The sequence below is a fragment of the Nomascus leucogenys genome, unplaced genomic scaffold (assembly GCF_006542625.1).
Source record: "Nomascus leucogenys isolate Asia unplaced genomic scaffold, Asia_NLE_v1 000771F_98928_qpd_obj, whole genome shotgun sequence".
Lineage (NCBI taxonomy): Eukaryota > Metazoa > Chordata > Mammalia > Primates > Hylobatidae > Nomascus > Nomascus leucogenys.
The window spans coordinates 22,917-41,898 of record NW_022096360.1 but is presented as its reverse complement, the minus strand read 5'-3'; the positions used below and the strand labels follow the sequence as shown (position 1 = coordinate 41,898).

General features: G+C 60.9%; 1 protein-coding gene and 1 long non-coding RNA gene across 3 annotated transcripts in view; one reads left to right on the top strand and one right to left on the bottom strand.

Annotated features, from left to right (window-relative positions):
- Positions 1–18,982, top strand: part of LOC100588032 (potassium channel subfamily T member 2) — a 47,374-nt gene that overhangs the window by 5,482 nt on the left and 22,910 nt on the right. Inside the window, exon 2 of one of the 2 annotated variants that reach the window (XM_030808721.1) lies at positions 4,703–4,846. In XM_030808721.1, coding sequence (XP_030664581.1) covers positions 4,752–4,846 — 95 coding nt within the window. In that variant the 5' untranslated portion in view covers positions 4,703–4,751. Of the gene's footprint in view, positions 1–4,522; positions 4,847–18,982 lie in introns of those variants that run through there. The other variant, XM_030808720.1, reaches the window with a different exon arrangement.
- LOC115833893 lies at positions 12,452–18,432 on the bottom strand. The gene is made up of 3 exons (XR_004029114.1): positions 17,389–18,432; positions 14,544–16,611; positions 12,452–12,616 (listed from the first exon to the last, which is right to left on the bottom strand). It is a non-coding gene; the product is annotated as an uncharacterized LOC115833893 (long non-coding RNA).

Genomic DNA, 18,982 nt, shown 5'->3' with positions numbered 1-18,982 from the left:
ACAACCAGCTAATTTTTGTATTTTTACTAGAGATGGGGTTTCACCATGTTGGCCGGGCTGGTCTCGAACTCCCGACCTCAGGTGATCCACCCACCTCGGCCTCCCAAAGTGCTGGGATGACAGGCGTGAGCCGCCGCGCCTGGCCACGTTTTCTGCCAGATTTTGTTTTCCTTTCCACGGGACTTGTAGGCACCGGGCTGTGTTCTGGTGATTATTCTGTTGCAAATATGTTCTTCCTGTTGGTCGCTTGTTCTTTCCTTTTACCAGTGATGTCTTTTGTTAAACAGCAGTGTTTTGTTCAGATGTAGAAGCTTTTATAAATCTATTCCTCTTGGAATAGATGATTTTTGGGCTTTGTGTATTAAATAAAAGGGCTTCTCAGCTCTGAACACTTTTCCCTGTATTTTCTTTCCATCTTGTCCTTGGTTTGGGGCTGCAGCGTGGGGTCTAATCTTATTTTATCCAACAGAAGACACGTTGCATAGCATAGGCTGGAGCCAGGTACTGGGTTCAAGCACTGGCCCTCCTGAGGCAAGGGGACAAGTGATAAACAAGGATAAATAAGGAACAAGGTCAAGTGCGTTTCTGAAGTTCTCCGGCCTCCATTTCTCCATCAACACAATGGGAAGCATGTCACCCCTCCTGATATTTGCGACCATGACTTGAGTCGGGACAGGTGGAGCTGCACTCGTTCCAATACCATAGGACCGAGGAGTGCCCCCCGCCTCCTTTCTCAAGCCTGGATTCCAACGTGGGTTTCAGCCGGTCAAGGCACTCTGCTGTGTCTCGCCGCTCTCTGTCTTTTCTTGGGCCAGACCGCAGAGTGTCAGCTGCTGTGGCTGGACATTAGTGCTGGCAGGAGAAGACGAGGGCCCTCTGCATTCCTTCTCACAACCGCTGTGGCTGTTCTTGCACATATATTCTTCAGGATTAATTTTTGAAACAGTTCATCAAATTCTGAGAAAATAGTGATGCGCTCTTGATTGGCGGCGATTCCCTTTACCCGTGTATTTGGAGAAGGGACTGTTGGACCCTCGGGAAGAAGACCTCCGTCTCCCGCCAGCAACAGCTTCCAGTCCATCTCTCAGGAATGCTGTGCGCCCCTGTGGGTTTGGGGCAGGGTGGAGCCCGGGCTCAGAGCTCCTGCACCTGCTCTAAGCAGGGCTTTCTCTGGTGGCTCTCTGCTCTTCCTCTCCGTGGTGCTCCTGGGTTGGCCACCGTACTTGGTTCTGTGTTTGCTCTGGTAGGTTTTCAGTTGATTCCTCTTGGGTGTTCCAGTAAGCATTTCAGCTCGAAACAGAGCCCCCTTCATGACTCCCTCCTTTTATCCTTTTTCTCACAGCAGTGCATAGATAAAGCCTCCATTATGGTGGCACGGGCAGCCTTGCATTCCCAACTGGAACGGGAATGCCCCGGGCCTTTGGCGGGAGAAGCTTGTCTTTAAGCACTTTGTCAGACAGCCCTGGCTCCGTGGCCGCCGGGGACAGATGCAGGGGGAGTGAGAAGCAGGCAGTCCCGGCTATCAGAAGAGCCCCCCATCTGGCCAAAGGCAGCACAGCCCGAGGTGAACCGGGACCTGGCCCCCACCCCAGTGCCTCTGCCAGGACCTCAGTGATGCTCCTTGGGCTCTAGGAGCCACTTGTCCTCGCCAGGCACTAGGGATGGCGATTGTCCTGGCTTCTCAAAACTGTTCTCAGGATTCCGTGCCACCACCTGGCTTGCCAGGGTGCCTGGCGTGCAGCTGGCTCTCAGTCCATGGCAGCTGGCACTGAGCACAGCTGCCAGGCTCCCGGCTGACGGGGTTGTCAGGGTCAGTGCACGTGACTATGTGTGCACCAAACAGCTGACGGGGACTTCCTGTTGCCGTGCCCGGGTGTGGACTGCCTTGCTCATTCTTGGCCTCTCCAGATGGATTCCAAAAGTCAGTGTCCCAAGCCTGAGCTCTCTGATGGGCCTCAGCTGAGCGGAGGGGGCACGCTGGGTGCCGGCCATCCTGGGTCATAGCCTTTGTCCATGAGAGCTCAGCCAAACTGCTGGCCACGCTACACCTGCTGTAGCTGAAGCACTCACGTGCAGGCCCTGTTCTGAGTGCCTCAGGCGTGCTGTCTGGTTACATCTTCACAGTCGTCCTGTAAGGGAACAGGTGTCAGTATCTCCCTTCACGCATGAGCAAACAGGCTCAGGGAGGTGAAGTGACTCGCCGGGGGCTGCCCAGCAGGACTGATGGGCCAGGACTGAGCCGTGCTCATGCCAGCGGGACTCTTGCCACTCTCTGGGCCTGCAGGGTGTGTGCTGACAGCCCAGAGAGTCCCCAAGAGGAGCAGGGGGTGCTCCGAGCCCCTGGCCTTGCCTAGGGGGTGTGCTCTGTCCCGTCACCTCAGCCCTGGTTCCAAGGGGTGTGTGAGTCCCACAGGTTGAGCTCCACACCTTGTCCAGAGAGTAGTGTAAGGGCTGAGGAGATGGACACCTTCCTTAAGCCACCAAACACAGAATTCTTATGGAAATTGGTAATTATTTGGCACAGCCGTCACTCAGAGAATAAAAAGATCATGGATGTGGCCTTGGGGGGTCCTAGATGTCCTCCAGGGCCCCTTAGGTCACACAGGGAGGAGAGCGCAAGAGAAAAGGGGGGCGCAGAATTCAAGGTGGGCCCCAGGGTCCCCATGTCTGGCTATGCCAGGGTTGTGTTCCAGTTCCACCTGAGCCAGCTTCGGCAGGGACCGGACCCCCCCAAAACTCCCCTATCCCCTTGTGGCCAAAAAAGCTGGCCGATGTAGGCCTTCCTGCTTGGGAAAAGTCTCAACCAGACCCCAAGGACACGGGGAGCAGCTGCTCTGCTGCTGTCCTCCTGCGATGGGCACCTTTCCAGAGACCCTGTAGCCCCGGCCCTCAGCCAGCACAACAGCCAAGTATTTTCAAGGTTTCTGGCTCTGTGGGGGGAACAAGGCAGGATGCCAGGAGGCCTGCGGGACACCTGCGCATGGCCGTGTGCTCACTCAAGTGTCAAAGCAGCTTCCCGAGGGCAGCTTGTCCTTGTCACCCTCCCCAGGCCACATCTGGGGAGCAGGGGTGGGGCCAGGTCTCTGGACTCCTGGTGCACTTCCTTCCCCCAGTGACCCCTGAAGCAAGCCAAGGTCCAACCCCCCTGAGCTTGTCCATGGGCCCTGCCAAGACCGGGCCTTGAGGCCAGGAGGAGGAACCAGAGCCACTCAAACGGCAGACGGGGCGGGGACGGGAGGAGGCAGCCATGCTTGAGGCGCCGGCAGTCTCTTGGGGTTTTGCCATTGAAAGGGGCTTTCAGTAAGGAAGGCACAAAATCAAGAAAATAGAGCCCCGACCCCTGGCCACGTGGTTCCCCTGCCTGCCTGCACCTCCCCATGGCCCAGCCAGCTTGTGACTAAGGAAAAACATGCAGCTACGCTGATGCAATTAGGAAAATGTTATTTTTCAAACGCTGCCAGATCCTGGGGATTGAACCTGTGACCTCAGAACAAGGAGCAGGGTTTGGGGCACGCACCTGCTGCCTGCAGCTTCAGCCTGGGGTGCCCATAGCTCCTTACCTGCTGCTTGTCTGAGGGTTAGGGGACACAGGAGAGGCACTTGGTGGGGGCTCAAGGAATGTGCCCACCCCTCCCAACTTGAGGAGAGAGAAGAGAGTTTTGTAGCGTCCCTGGACCTGGTGTTCCAAGTGAGTGGCCTCTGCAGGGCCTACGGGCACAGCACGGGGAGCTGGGTGTGGTCAGAGCCTCCTGCCCCTGCCTGTGGGGGAGCCAGTCCCCTCCATTCCCCCTCTGCTCTCCTGCTGGCCTCGAAGCCTTGAACAAGGGCCAGCCTGGGCCAGGTAAGGAGCTCCCTGCCTCTCAGCTCCTGCTTCTTCTGGAGCAGCCAAAACTCACTTCAATGGGGGACACGGGGACAGGAAAGACGCAAGACCCCTGGAAGACACCTGCCTGGGCCCCCAAGAACTGCAGACCACCAGGGGACCTCCCACTCTACCCGGTGTGCCACGATGCCCCTACCCAGCACTGCCAGCTCTCTGTGTCTCTTTGATCCCTCACCTGGTGACAATGGCAGGGCAGCTCAGGGCCCAGAGGGCCTGGCAGCCCCCCGGGGTTCTGACCTGAGCTGAGCTGCTCCGCCTGGGGAGGCTGCAAACAAGGGTGGCTTCTTAGGCCTCCTGGTCACTCCACCCTCACCCCTCAACAGCCCGAGGGTCTGAGACGGGGGTCTCTGGGGCTGGACCCTGAAGGAAGGTTGAGCAGCCGGCCTCGGCAAAGACCCTGGGGACGGGGAGGGGAGCTTGGGAGTTGGGAGGGGTTGCAGGCGTCTGGCGGGGCTTCAGAGCAGGGGGAGGGCCTCCATCCTGGCTCTTGGGGGATCAGGGAGGAGTGGTGCGCGCCTGTCCCTGAGCTGGCCATAACAGCTCCCGTCCCCCTTACCTCCTGCCAGGCCCCGGGGCCGCTTTGGAGGGAGCCCCGCCCCCTGCCCCTGCGCAGCCCCCGCCCTAGCCCCAGCCCGGCGCAGCCGGTCCCGCGCGCCCCCGCCCGCATGTGCCGCCAGGCCCGCCCCCGCCCGGCCGCCCGCCCGGTGGGTCGCGGTGGCCGCGGGCTGCGCTTCGCGGGCCGGGCCTGGCGGGCCGGGGGCTGCGCGCGTCCGCGAGGGCGCCGGGCGCGGGCTGAGGGGCGCTGGCGTGTGCCCGCAGGCGGCCCTGCGCTGGGGACGGCGCGCTCCTGGACACCGCCGGCTTCAAGATGAGCGACCTGGACTCGGAGGTGCTGCCCTTGCCGCCGCGCTACCGCTTCCGGGACCTGCTGCTGGGTGACCCGTCCTTCCAGAACGACGACAGGTAGGGGCTGCGGGGAGGCTGCGGTCGCCGTCCCGGGGCTGCCGCACGCCCGGAGCTGTCCGCGGTGCTGACGGCCGGTCCCGCGCGCCCCCGCAGCCGCCGGCGCCCTTCAACTTTTCCCGGCCTCTGGGGACGCAGAAGTTTCGGAGGGGGTGGGGGCAGGGGGAAGCATCTTCTCGGGAGGGGGTCTCCGGAGGAGGGCGCGGGATGCTCGGAGCTGCGGAGTCTTCCACAGCCCGACTTGGGGCGCGGAGGCGGAGGGCGGCCTGGCCTTCCGGTGTCTGCTCCCAGCCCCCAGCACCCCAGTTTTTCTGGTTTTGGGGGCAAGCCGGGGCCGGAAGCGCCCCGGTGGCGGAGCCCGCAGCCTGGCTGAGGGCTGGCGTCCTCCAGGCTCAGGCAGCGGTCCTTGATTAATTATTCAGTGAGGGAGCGTGTCCTTCAGGTTCGTGACCTGGTCACTTATTCCGAGTCAGTGTCCCCGTCCCCTCAACATCTCCTGGGCTAAAAAGGCAAAATGAATTGTGCCTTTCAGTTAAGGACCAACAGGATGAGCCCATGGGAATAATTCATCCGCTGAGGGGGCTGGCAGGAAGCTGGAAGAAATGTTGCTTTTCTCTCCTCCTTTTCCCCAAATAGCTGTCTTGGGTAAACACCCAGCACTTTAGCTCTGCCAGGCTCCGGGGAGGCGCTTTTTCGCCTGCAAGTGAAAGCAAGTGCTCTGAGGACTCACGTGGAGCTGGAGCCCGCGGGGGCTTCAGGTCAGGAGCCGCTGCCCTTCCAGCGGGTAGGGTATGGCAGGGTCGGAGTTGTCACTGTCTCCAGGGCTCCGTCACCACCCAGCCCTGGGCTCAGCTAGTCAATCCACAGTTTCCCCCAACAACGCAGTTATTCAGGTTGGCACACAAAGTACATGAGGTTGAAAATGGTCAGGACACAAACTGAGCTTTCAGAGTAATCTACTGCTGAAACCGCAGCTGAAAAAGAAATCATGTTTGTAACTAGGGTCAGTCCTAGGGACTGTATCCACCAGGACCATGAAGATTTGTAAAAAAGGGGATCTTAAAACCCCTCTGCCTGCGGGGAATGGAATATTCTGCCAGACCTCCCATAACTTGGGTTGTGTGAACCAAGAGTCAGGAGTGGGGACTGAGCCTAGTCTTCATCCACTCAGAATCAGGGAGTGCGCGTCCTGCAGAGAGGCCGTTTAAACTGGTTTTTTATCTTATTGAACTCGGTGCTCTAATAATGAGCCCGCCTAAGCGCAAATGCCCAGGTGAAGAATTTAGTTTACCTCCCTGTGTGGGCAGAGGGCAGTCAGCCAGGCTGGTCCCAGGGTGGCATGCATGGCTGGGAGGCTCTCCTAGGAGCCACGCAAAGCTTCCCTAGGCGGAATCGGTGGACTCAACATCTTTCTAAGCCAGCACCAGCCCCTCAGGTGCCTGTTCAGCTGGGACTTGGTTAATTCTTGAAAACAGCAGCCCTGGGAGATCCTTCCAATATTGGGCAGGAAGTAGTGTCCATCCGCCTAATGGTGCCTGGGGCTCCCAGATGACTCGATAACGCCTGTGGCTGTGGTTGATCTAATTGTACTGCTGTATTCCTGAGTGTTCAGGAGTGGACAGCAGAGGCTTTCGCTGTCTGCCTGGAGAGAACCGTGCCCGTCCCTGGGAGAGGAGAAGCTGGGATTTCACAATGAGTCCCTGATCCTGGGTGCGGTTTTTTAAAATTGTGGTAAAATACGTAAAACAGAATTTACCGTTAGTGACATTTAGTACACAACATTGTGCCACCCTCACCACTGTAATTCGAGAATATTTGTGTACCCTAGAAGGAAGCTCCTTACCACTGGGACTCACTCCCCAGTGCTCCCTCATCCCCCAGCCCCTGGCAGCCACCGATTTGCATTCCAGTGGCCTTGGCGTGCTGTGCCCAGTGTTCGCATGGGTTGTGTGCCGATGGTATTAGGAGGTGGACCGCTGGATGTGTGTGGCTGTGGGTCCTCTCCAGGAAAGGCCCATGGGGTACAGGGCATCTGTGCCACCCCACAAGTGCCCTGCTCTGTCTGGTTGGAAATGAAGTATACAGTGAAGTTCTATTGGAGGGAGAGTGGCCAGGGGTGTAGAGCATCAGGGCTGTGTGGTCACTGTACCTGTCCTGTGGTGCTGTCCCTCAAGATGGCCTCAGAGATGCTGTGCTGCATACCTTTCCTCGTGTGTGAAGGATGGGAGGGGACCTGGCCCTGTGGTGTTGGTGTGTATAGGACGGGAGGGAAGGGGACCTGGCTCCTGTGGTGTTGGTGTCTATAGGACGGGACAGGGAGGGGACTTAGCTTCCCTCTTAGAGTGGTTCCCCACTTCTCACCTCTGAGAGGAAGCCTGGGCCTGGTGGAGATGGTGGCCTTGGGCACCCTGAGATCTGGAAGGTGGGGGGCTGCTGGTCGGCTGGTCTCCAGCTCGCTTCCCAGCAGCTCTGCCTGGCTCCCCGTGGAGGCTGCGGGGGCCAGTGAGGCTGGCTGGGCACAGTACAGGAGTGGGCAGCTTTCCAGGGGCGCAGGGGCAAGTGAGTTGGGGGCTTCTGCCCGAGTCACCTGCCAGCTCGCCAGCCGCCCCCCTGCACAGCTGAACCCACTCCTCACGTGGACTCAGGCCTTCCTGAGATTGCCTCGACTGGATGTAGGAGAGGGTGCCCTAGAGGTCTGGGAGCCCGGGGAACCCCCACTTACCCCACCCAGGAATGGCAGCTCCTTGGTCTCAGCAGCAGCCTGGGGGCCTCTCCTCTCAAAGGCAGCTCAGGGAGCCTGGCCTGAAGGCTTTCTCTTCCTCAAACTTCTTTGCCCAAAGGGGCCTGCTTCAGCCTCCATGGCAGGGTTGGGTGAGTCTGGCCTGGCCTCTCTCATGACCCCTGATGCTGGAATGGGTGGGTAACGATGAGGGAAATCAGGATGCTGCCAGGGGTCCTGAGGTCACCCAAGCCCTCCCCTATCCATAAGGACATGCATGTGGGGACCCCAGCCCTGGCTCTGTGGAAACCCCAAGCTGACCTGGAGGAGGGGATCGGCCGCTTGGAGGACCCTCCTGGGTGCTTGGGGTGGGGTCTGATGCCTCTACCTGCCATGAGAACCCACCCCATCTCTCCTCATCTTCCTCCTCATCCCCAGTGCCTATGCCTTCCCCCTCCTGGAGTGGAGACCCGGGGTCGTCTGCCTGGCCTGGTGGGACCCCCTTCCTGTGTACCGCAGTGACTCACAGGGGCCGTGTGAGGTGGGAGGACGTGCTTATCTGAATGCGGGAGGGAGCGCTGGTGGGGGTCTGGAGGCCATGGGGAGCCCAGCTCCGAGAGGGCTGAGCCCAGCAAGACCTGCCTGCCGGCTCTGGGTGAGAGAGCCCTTAGGTGAAGGGGAGGGGACGCTGGGATGGGGTCCTGGGCTGCAGAAGGAAGGGCTCATGTGCCCAGACACGGCAGCACAGGCTCCGCTCGGGCCTCTGAGGGACCAGCACGGTGGCCTTGGCCATGGGGGCGTCTCAGGTCTGGATAAGGTGGAAGTGCCGCTTGGTCTGTCTCTGCACCAGGGGAAGAGGGTGGGGGGCAGGGAGACCCAACCACCAGCACAGGGCAGGTGCAATGTGGGGGCTCAGCACAGACCAGTGCCCCTCACGCCCTCCCTGTTTCAATGTTGGGGCTCAACACAGACCGGCACCCCTCACGCCCTCCCTATTTCAATGTGGGGGCTCAGCACAGACCGGCGCCCCTCACACCCTCCCTGTTTCAATGTTGGGGCTCAGCACAGACTGGTGCCCCTCACACCCTCCCTGTTTCTACCCCAGGGCAGGCTCTGTGAGGGGAGCGGGTGCTGCTGCCAACCCCTGGCAGGCTGTGAGCGAGCAGGTGGGCGGGCAGGACTCGGGCTTCCTGTTTCCCCAGGGAGTAGAGCCTCTGGCAGTGAGTCACCACAGCCTCCATCGCCTGTGGCCTTGGGCTGGGAAGAGCTCGGCTGGCCACGTGGGCACAGGAGGCTGTACTGCTAGGCAGGCCGCTCCCAGCGGGGATGACCCAGCCCGTCGGTACCGCCTGGTCGGGGAAGTGAGCAGAGTTGGGAGCTCACTCGCCTCAGGGACCTGATGAGGTCCTGGGTGGACCCTCCCCACTGCCTACCAGATGGTGTCTCGGGTGCTCCCTGGAGCAGCATTCAGCCACAGCCCACCTGCGCCCAGGATCTGGAGCCCTTGAGCCATGCTGAGAGTCTCACTGCCCCTCTGCCTGGGAGCCCCGGGGCAGCTGAGGGAGGCCCTGGCCCTCCCAGCCAGAGCCAGCTCTCGAGAGTGTCCCGGAAGCCTAAATGAGCATCATGGCCCTTGGAGGACACAGACTTGGCCTCTTCTTCTGCAGAGGGGTTAACAGCCCCCAAAGAGCAGCTTGAGGAGCCAGCGGGACAGGGGCTGCCTGAGGGCTTGGGTCTTGGCGGTGTCCCCGAGCTGGGTCCCGGGCACCTTGCGCAGACCCCGGTCTGTGGCAGTGGAGGCGCGGCTTCCATCCTGCCCTGCACTGAGACCCAGGAAGATGCTGTGTGTGTCGGGGGATGCATGCTTTGGGGGCACTTGGGGCTGTCACACCACAGGCCCATCTCTCCAAAGGGGCAGATTCCAGACAAAGAGTCCCAGTGGGGAGGGGTGGGGCAGGCAGCCGCCCCCCGCCATGCTGCACCAGGACCCAGCCCACCGGGGCCACTGAAGCCACCACTGGAGGCAACGTCAGGGTCGCCAACACTCCCAGGCATTAAGCAGGACATGAGAGGTGCCAGGAAGGCCCTGCCCACTGGCTGGGGCTCCTGGCAGGCAAGAGGAAGCTTCGTCCCTGAGCATGGCCAGGGCCACTGCCTTGGCTCTTCGGGCCACCCCAACTGAGCCCAGCACCCCCCGCCATGGGGCCCAGGCACCAGGGTCACCTGGGAAGGGAGCGGCCGCCTTGCTGCAGAAAGGCCGGCCCGAGTGCAGGCCTCCCGGGGTCAGAACACTGCCCCAGAGGGGCCTGACCAGGCTGTTTCCTTAGCTCCTCCGACAGCAGAGAACGGAACTTGACTTGGTTCTCTGGAGTTGAGCAACAGCAAATATTTTTTCACACAACAAGCTGAGAAGTGGACCACAAACAGGGCCCGGCATTGCTGGGAACACGGGGCAGCGGGCCTGCGTGGAGGGTGGACCCCTGCCGGCCCCACAGGCAGCAACTGTGGACGGGCCAGGCAGGGCCAGCAGGGACCCAGCGGTGGCCTCGCAGGAGCAGGGATGGGTGCAGAAGGAGGGGGCGGCCCAGACCCCTTCCTGGCCCTGCCGGATGCACCCCTTCCATTCACCCAACCCTACCCCACAGTGAATCCAGCTGCCCCACAGGGACAGGGTGGCTGGGAACAGAGAGAGGCTTCTCTCACAGGGTGAAGGCCCCAGCAGGCCTCCAAGCAGGAGGGGGTGCGGTGGGGATGTCTCTGGAAACAGCCCCACCCTCTGAGCCCTCATCTGTCATCCTTAATAACTGAACAATTTCCCAGCTGATCGGGGAAGTGCCTCGAGCCCCGGGTGACTGGGTGTGCTGAGGGCCTTCTAGAATCATCCCTTCTGCAAAGAGCCTGGGATTGCAATAAGTGCCCTCCTCCTGCCCAGCCCTCCCGGCTCCATCATCTCTTCCTGTCCCCTCCCCACCCCCATTATCCTGCCCCTACACACCAGCCCGGCTCCTGCTGAAGAAGCAGGGGGCCCAGGCAGCCTTCCTCCGGAGGGAGCTTTGCTCCGCTTCTCTTGGGGCTGGGGGCTGGGTCCTGCCTGCACCCCCACCCCCACCTGCTCTCCGAAGGCCACCCTGGGACCCTGAGCTGAGAAGGCACGTCTGGGACCTGGAGCTAGCCCCAGCTCCCTGAGGGGCATTGAGCCCAGAGTTTTTGTGTGAAGTCCCGTGAGTGGCCTGGGCAGGACCTAGCACACAGGTTGGCTCTCCTTCGGGGGTGCTCTGGGGAAGCTAGGGCTGGGCTGCGCCTGCACCACCCTGCTCCTGCCTTAGGGCCCCGGGTCCCCATGTGACAGACTCAGGTGTGGCTGGAGCTTTGAAATGGTGGAACAGTCAGGAGGAAGGGCGTGGCCAGGCCTGACCCAAAGGTGAGGGTGGGGATTGGGGGACACACGGCCGAGCCCAAGGGGCAGTGAAGGTTCAGGGGCAGTGGTGGTTTAGGGGCAGTGCAGGTTCGAGAGGGGCAGTGAAGGTTCGAGAGGGGCAGTGGTGGTTTAGGGGCAGTGAAGGTTTGAGGAGGAGTCAGGGAGCCATGCAGGGTGACGGCTGGGGTGGGAGAGGCCTGGAGCTGGGTTTGGGAAGCGTGGCCCCTGGACTGGGGGACCCCCCAGAAGGGGCTGAAGTGGCCCCCAACACTCTCAGCCTGAGCTGCTGGGCCAGCCCCAGCCTGGAAGCCACTCCGCTCTAGCACCAGGTCCCCTGGCGTGCCTCCTGCCCAGAGCTGCTTAGCTCAGGGAAACGCCAGCCTGCTCAGTCCCCAGGGGTGGTGGGGTGGGGGGTGGTTATATTGAACATTCTGCGCGGGGCCATCCTGCTGTGTGCAGGCACACACTGATAGGGCAGGGAGGGGCCAGGTGGGAGCCCAGTCCTGCCCCTGGCCCTTCTCTCCCTGGGTCCCTTTCCAGAGCAAACACCCACAGGCTTGGGAGGACACAGCCAGCCTGAGAAATGGCCTTGGCCAGGCCAGTGGGGCCCAGGCAGGCTGGGGACTCCTGGCCAGGGGAGGGTGCCGACCATGTGCATACCAGGAGCCAATCCCAGAGCCGCGGGGCTGCCTGTCTGTCTTTCCTGGACCCCCTTGGTCTGCCGCCTGCGTGATTGAGTCAAGGTCTAGTTTATTGGAGCAGGAAAGGCCCGGGATGGTGTCTGAAAGTTCTGGCAGGTTCCATGTGCTTTACGGTGTCCTGAGTGAGTGAACTGCGCGTCATGATTTTTCCAGTCTCTTTCCAGCTCAGGGTTTGCCTGCGTCGCCGCCACTCGGCTGTGGACAGGGCTGGGGGCCGGGCCTGCTCACCCTTGTCTCCTGGGCTCCCTGCCAGGAAGCAGGGTCCTGGAAGGTGGGCCTGAGTCCGAGTGGGGGAAGGTGACGCCTCTGCTGTGGAGACTGTGCCTCCTGGGGTGGGCTGCACCTTCCTCCTAGCCCTGTCTCTCCCTCCGACGGTGGGTTCCAGGGGCTTGGGTCGCCTCCAGCCCTGGGTGGCCAAGGAGTGGGCAGGATCAACAGGAGGGCCAGAGGGCCACAGAGGCTGTCGGTGACCAGGACCCACCACATGTGAGCGGCGTCTTGTGGGGCATCACCTGGCTGCAGGGGCGTGGAGGAGGGTCCGTGATACCCCTGGGCCCAGGGCTGGCTCAGTCCTCAGCCTTTGCATCTTTATGACTTAAGCGGGGGGCTCTGGCTTCCCCAACCAAACCCCAGGGATATCCAGGGAGACCCTGAGAGGGCGAATCCCACGTCCCCTGGTGCTGCATCCCCCGTCCCACCCCTGGGGCTGGCACAACAGGGCACACGGCTTCGTCACCAAGCCTATGTCGCAGGGACTCATGTGCGTGACACAAAATGAAATTCCTCCCGCATTAGTGTAAAACAGAACACAGATGCCCAGTGGGAGGGGCTGGCATCCTCCGCGTCAGGAAGCCACCATCCGTTTGGGCTTCAGGTTGTAATTCCCAATGCGCTCCCTCCAGTGTTCCGTCTCCATCATCCGGCGCGTCCAGCTGAAATGGAATGGGTGTAAGTGTTTTTATGCCTCGTCTCAGTCTTCCCAGCTGCTATGGAAAAGCACCACAGACCCGGCAGCCTCAGCAACAGAGATTTATTTCTCAGTTCTGGAGGCTGGAAGCCCAGGATCCAGGCGCTGGCAGACCTGGCTCCCGGTGAGAGCAGCTCCCAGGCTTGCACATGGCGTCTTCTCGCTGCACCCACGGGGCAGAGAATGCAGGCCCTCTGCTCTCTTCCTGTGGGGCACTGATCCCATCCCGAGGCCCCATTCTCATGACCTCGTCTAAGCCTACTCGCCTCCTGAAGGCCCTGTCTCTAAATACCATCCCATCGGGGTGGGGGCTTCAACAAGGGAATCTGGGGGGCGCAATTCAGTCTGGAGCAGGCTTGGAGGGAAAGAAGGGGATGCTGCAAAAGAGGTCATGGGAAATCCTCCGGGGGGTTAAGTTGCACTTTCATTTCAAATTCCTTAAACTTCAAGGGCGTCTGCCAGGTCCCTAGAGAGAGCCTCCTGTGTGCAGCTTCCCTCTCCTCTCCAGCGCTCATCAGGTCCTTCCCTGCTGGCCCCCGCTAGCCTCAGGCCACTGTGTGAGTGAAGGTCGAGGCCACACTGCCTGTGCCTCCCCAGCATTCAGCGACGGGCGTGGCTGTCCAAGGCAGTGAACTTGCAGAGCGCAGGAAGCTGGGGGCTGGAGAGCTCGCCTGCAGGGCAGCACCCCAGAGGCCTGGCAGGGTGGATGAGCTGTCCCATGACCCGTCACCCCTCCACCAGGTCCCAAAAGCAAAAATGTTGGTGGGGTGTCAGGAGTTCCAGCTGTACCTAGAAATTGTCCCGCATCCTGTTCCAAGAGGTATCGTCCATCTTGGGGTCAGCACGGAGTGCCGCCTGCATGAACAGGGCCAGCACCGGCATTCACTGCCATTGCCTGAGGCTCGGCTCCACAGTGTGGCAGGCGGGGAGGAGAGGCTGCTGCTCCCTGGCAGGACGTTCTTGTGTACCACGTGAGCATGTGGCTCCCAAAGGGGCATTTTGTGCCTGTGCGACCGACAGCTGTATCCACATGTCTGCTGCATGGCCATGCTGCCTCTGGAGGGACCCCGGGGCTCGGGGGACCTCAGAGCCCTATCAGTAGGAGGGGGGCCCTGGCTCTCCTGGTGGGACTCCGGAGCATCTAGAGCTGTCCCAGGAAGTGCCCTGTCCCAGGGACCTTGTTACTGACAATTCTGCCAGTCTGCCAAGTCCATCAAAGGCATCACCGCCTTCAGTGCAGGGCCACCCCTCGGGGCTTGCAGGCCTGGTGGTGTCCAGCTGCCCCTGGCCTAGCACAGGTGCCTCATGTCCTTGGACACCCCCTCCTCCATCCAGTCTGAGCGCCATGGCTCAGGACAGCCCCGTCCCAGACCAGCGTCCGCTCTCCTGAGGGTGCTGTGGGCTGGGGAGGCCTGGGTATCCTTGCCACCTTTGCCCTGAGCCAGTGTCTTCCTCTCCAGGTTTTCATAAGAGGCCCTGGGAAGCTCCACGCCCTCCTCCCAGCACTCCTGCTTTCCCCTCTGAATTTTTATCCATCGTGGGCCCCTGAATAAGAGCTGACTGTGGGATCTGGGCTCAGAGGCTCGAGAGGCACAGGGGGAGGGCACCGAGGGCCTCGCAGTCCAGGCCAGCCTCAGGGTCAGGCCTCCAGGGGCCTCAACTTCGTGTCCTCCCCATGGGGTGCTTTTCATCCCTGGAGGCCAGGCTGGGGGTGGCTCAGGGAGCGCCATCTGTACAGGGGGCAGCAGTGGGTGGGTAGAGACAGCGGGCCCCATGTGCACTCCCATCCTGAGCCCCCTGAGCCTCAAACAAGAGTGAAGGCAGCGCCCAGGGAAGCACAGGCCAATGGGGGCAGGCACAGCCTTGTGGGGGCCGGAGAACCAGGTCCTCACCTGCAGGATCCAGGCAGGCCAGTGCTGGGCGAGGGGCGTGGCCAGTCTGCTTGTTCCTTCCTCCACGTATGCAGGCATTCATTCATTCAGTCATGCAACAGAGGTCGAGTTGAGTGTCAGCAAATACAAACACAGGATGCCTGGTTAAATATGACTGTCAGATAAACAGTGAATCATTTCCCAGTGGAAGTGTATCCCATCCAATATCGGGGACGTGCTTATACTGAAGACGATTATTTTTCATCCGACATTGAAACCTCACCAGGTGTGTCATGTATTTCATTGGGATCCCTAGCTCCGGCCGGGTCGGCTGGGCTGAGATGCGCTGGGCTGGGCTGCCCCGAGAGGCCCGACCTGAAGGCCCCGGCCACCCACCTGGATTGGAGCTTCCTCTGCCCAGCCAGAGCCTGGGCTCCTGCAGGCACAGATGGGCCCCCCACCGCTGGCTTCAAGGATGACCCTGAACCTTCCCTCTAGCAGACAACAGATCTGACAGGGTCCTCCCCCGATGAGAGCGGGTGCTGGGCTCCCCCATGTGATCCTGAGGTTAATCTTGGTGGGAGCAGCGCCGGGGCCTGTCCCTGCCCCCGCTCCACAGGAGGCAGCTGCGTGAGGGGGTGTGTGGTGGACACATGACAAACCCAGCCCAGGATCCCTTGGTGGCTCAATCCCCAACCCCCTCCCTGTACAGACAGGAAAACGGAGTCCTAAGAAGGGAGGGGCCTGTCGAGGGCCACACAGCTGCCTGGGGGGACTTCAGAAGAAGGGGTCTGTGGAGAGTACTCCAGGTCCCCTATAGTGTTTGAACAGGGCCTCCGAAAGATTCCTGTCCTCCCAGAACCCCAGAATGTGCCTTATGTAGAAACACGGTCTTTGCAGATGTGATTAGTTGAGGATCTCAAGGTGAGGCCATTCTGGACTGAGGGGCTCAGATCCAGTGACTCATACGAAGAGAAGGAACAAACCCAGAGACACAGAGAAGAAGCCACGCCGGGACAGATGCAGAGATCAGAGCGACGCTGCCACGAGCCCAGGGCCACCAGGAGCTGGAGACGGCGGAGGACCCCCTTTGCCTGCGGGAGAGGGTGGACCTGCTAGCACCAGGATTTTGGATTGTGGTCTCCGGAACGGAGAGGAGAGACCTCTGCAGTTTTGGGCACTCAGTTTGTGGTATTGAGCCCCAGGACACCGATGCACACATTGGAGGGTGCAGGGGTCACTCTGGGACAGCACAAAAGCTGGGGGGGCCCAGGGGCCACTAAGGAGGTTCCCACATGGAGCTGTGGCTGCCCTTGCTGGGTTTGGGACCCTCAGCCAGGTCTAGGCGGACAGAGTCTGTTTCCAGCACAGCCCCGTCCTTTTGCTGGGCGGTTCGCCTGGGTGTGTCCTAAGTTGATTGAATATATGCTGGAAAGCCGAAATGCCGGAAAAGAGGCCCCCTCCTGTCTGCCCTGGGAGCCCAGGTCCGGCAGGAGGAACCACCTGGGCGATAGGGGTCTGGGGAGGAAGAGGGGTTGGTGGGCAGCAGCCTCCCCAGCCACCACCCAGGAGCCACGGCTGTGGGGGCTCGGAGGGGCCTGTCAGGGCAAGAGACCCCCACATCCTCCCCTGACCTTGATCCACAAAAGGGCCAGCAAAGGACTGGGGAAAGGCCTGCAGTCGTGGGGGCAGGGGGATGAGGGGAGGGGACAGGAGGAGCCAGGACGCTGTCTGGGCTGGGGGCTGGGCTGGGGCAGGGGCAGGGGCAGCTGAGGGCCTGCGTGGATGTTCCCAGCCCCTCTGCACACCACTACGTGGCACAGGGCCAGCAGCCCCCAGGGCAGACTCCCAGCCTGCAGGACCCTCTGGAGCCTCCCTGGGTCTCAGATCCCTTCTAGGGACCTGGATGAGGCCAGACCCCCAGGGACAGAAGCCCCCTGGGAGCAAAGCCAGCCCAGTCTTGGGTGGCCACTGGGGAGGGGTCTGAGCTCAGAGCTCCCCCTGGCTTCCGTGGCTTGCCATGTGGCCAGGGCCGCATCTTCACCCCCATCCCGTTCCAAGCCTCAGTGGGTCCCTCAGTAGGTAGAACCTGTTGGGAGGGTAAAGCGAGGCACCCCGGGTAAGCCAAGTTCTGCTACGGACGGGGCCCCTTGGAGACCCAGATCAGACTCTGCCGAGGCCTCACCCCAGTCCCGCCCCCAACCTGATGATTAGCTAATTAATTCTGTCTCTCCCTCCCTCTCTCTCTCCTTCCCTCTCTCTCTCCCTCCCTCTCTCCCTCACTCTCTCTCTTTCACTCTCTACCTCTCTCCCTCCCTCTCTTCCTCCCTCTCTCTCCCTCCCTCCCTCTTTCCCATTCTCTCTCCCTCTCTCTCCCTTTCCCATTCTCTGTCTCTCTCCCCCTCTCTCTCCCTCCCTCTCCTTCTCTTTTCCATTCTCTCTCTCCCTCTCTGTCCCTCTCTTTCCCATTCTCTCTCTCTCCCTCTCCATCTCTCTCCCTCTCTCCCCCCCTCCCTCTTTCCCCTTCTCTCCCGCTCTCTCCCTCTCTCTCCCTCCCTCTTCCTCTCTCTCTCCCTCTCCCTCCCTCTCTCCTTCCCTCTTTCCCTCTCTCCCTCTCTCTTTCCCCTTCTCTCCCCTTCTCTCCCCCTCTCCCTCTCTCTCCACCCCCACTCTCTCTCTCTCCCTCCCTCTCTCCCTCTCTTTCCCCTTCTCTCCTCCTCTCTCCCCCTCTCTCCCTCTCTCTTTCTCTCTCTCCCTCTCCTCTGTCAGTTTCCCCACTCTCTGTAGGGCCCCCTTCACAGTGATTAGCCAAGGCCCAGCCCGAGGGGCCTGGGAATGGGGGGGGGGGAGCCCAGCCGTGTGTCACCTTTGGGAGGGGAGGACCTCTTCCGTGCCTAGTGGTGCTGTCGTGCCTTTGAAGGGAGGTGTGGCACCAGGCCAGGCGGTGTCCCCCATGCCAAAGGTCACTACGCATCCCGGCCCCTGGGTACTGCTCCTCCAGCCCCTACTCGCTGGCCTGGATTCTCTGGACAGAGGTGGGGCCCGCAGGGGAGCAAAGGGCCACCCAGAGAGCGTGGGTCCACGCCAGGGCCCTTCTCAGACCAGCCGAAGGGTGACCATCCCGATTGACCGTCCCAATCCGCAGCCTGGGACTGGGACCTGCTGTGCAGGGTTCTAAAGAGGCGAGTGAGGGAAAGATGTGGCAGTGGGGAGGCCATCCTGGCCCAAAACGCCGTCACAAGGTCCTTAAAAGAGGGCGGCAAAGAGGGTTAAAATGGCAACGTTTGTGTTACGCGTATTTACTACAAAAACAAGCTCGCCTTAAGAAAAACTGAAAAAAGAAAAAGACGATTAACACAGGCAGAAGGAGATGGCCGTGTGAAGGCGGGGGCAGAGACTGGAGTGATGTGGCCACCGCCGAGGGGTGCCTGGAGTCCCCAGAAGTTGGAGGAGGCAGGAAGGACCTTCCCTAGGACCTCCAAGGAAGCGTAGCCTTGTGACACTGGACTTCAGCCCAGGGACACTGATGTCAACTCTGGCCTCCAGAACTGTTGCTTCAAGCCCCCCCGCTGTGGTACTTTGTTACGGCAGCCCCAGGACACCCGACACCAGGAAATTGCACAATTGTTTGGAGGGAGAACATCGGGGCAGATTCACCTGGTTTCTATGTGGGGCAGAAAAGAGCCAGCGGCCAAGCCACCCCCAGGCCCCTCCTTGGGAAGTGACCCCCATAGCCTCACTGAGGATGTAGCCGCCACCCGCGGCCTGCCTGGGAAAAGCCCAGATTTCAGGAAGCCCTGATTAGGTCTCCCAAGACTCACGCCCTGTGCCGGGGGACAGGAAGGGGGAGGCATCTCCCCAGAACTCAGGGAGGCCGAGGCCATGCCCACGGAGGGGCGGAGAGCCGGGGGGGCCGGAGAGTGAGGGCCGCAGCCACGGGCTGGGAAGGGGAGAGGGTCGGGCAGGAGTCCTGGGAGAGGGGCAGCCCAAGCCCAGCTTGGAGAGACATCTGCCCGAGAGCGGCCCCGGCATGTCCTCACCAGCTGGTGTGCTCAATCCAGGAGTGTTTTGTCGGGTCTGGTTATGATGATTCACAAACCCCTTTTTAATCTGGAACAGCTCCCACCAGGCGGGTCCCCCAGGATTTCCCACCCTACCCCCGGGATTGCGAATCTGAGACATCACACCATGATTGTCACGTGACATGGTGTTCGGGATTGAACTGTGTCCCCCAAGATTTATATATCAAAGCCCCAACCCATGGTACCTTAGAATATGACTGTATTTGGAAATTGGTTCTTTAGAGGTAATTAAGGTGAAATGAGGTCATTCGGTTGGGCCCTAATTCAATAGGACTAAGGCCCCTGTTTATACAAAGGAGGAATGGGGAGACAGGTATACCCAGGAGATATAATTAAGTTCGCTGATGAGTTGAATTTGAATTAATCAAAGGGTGACTA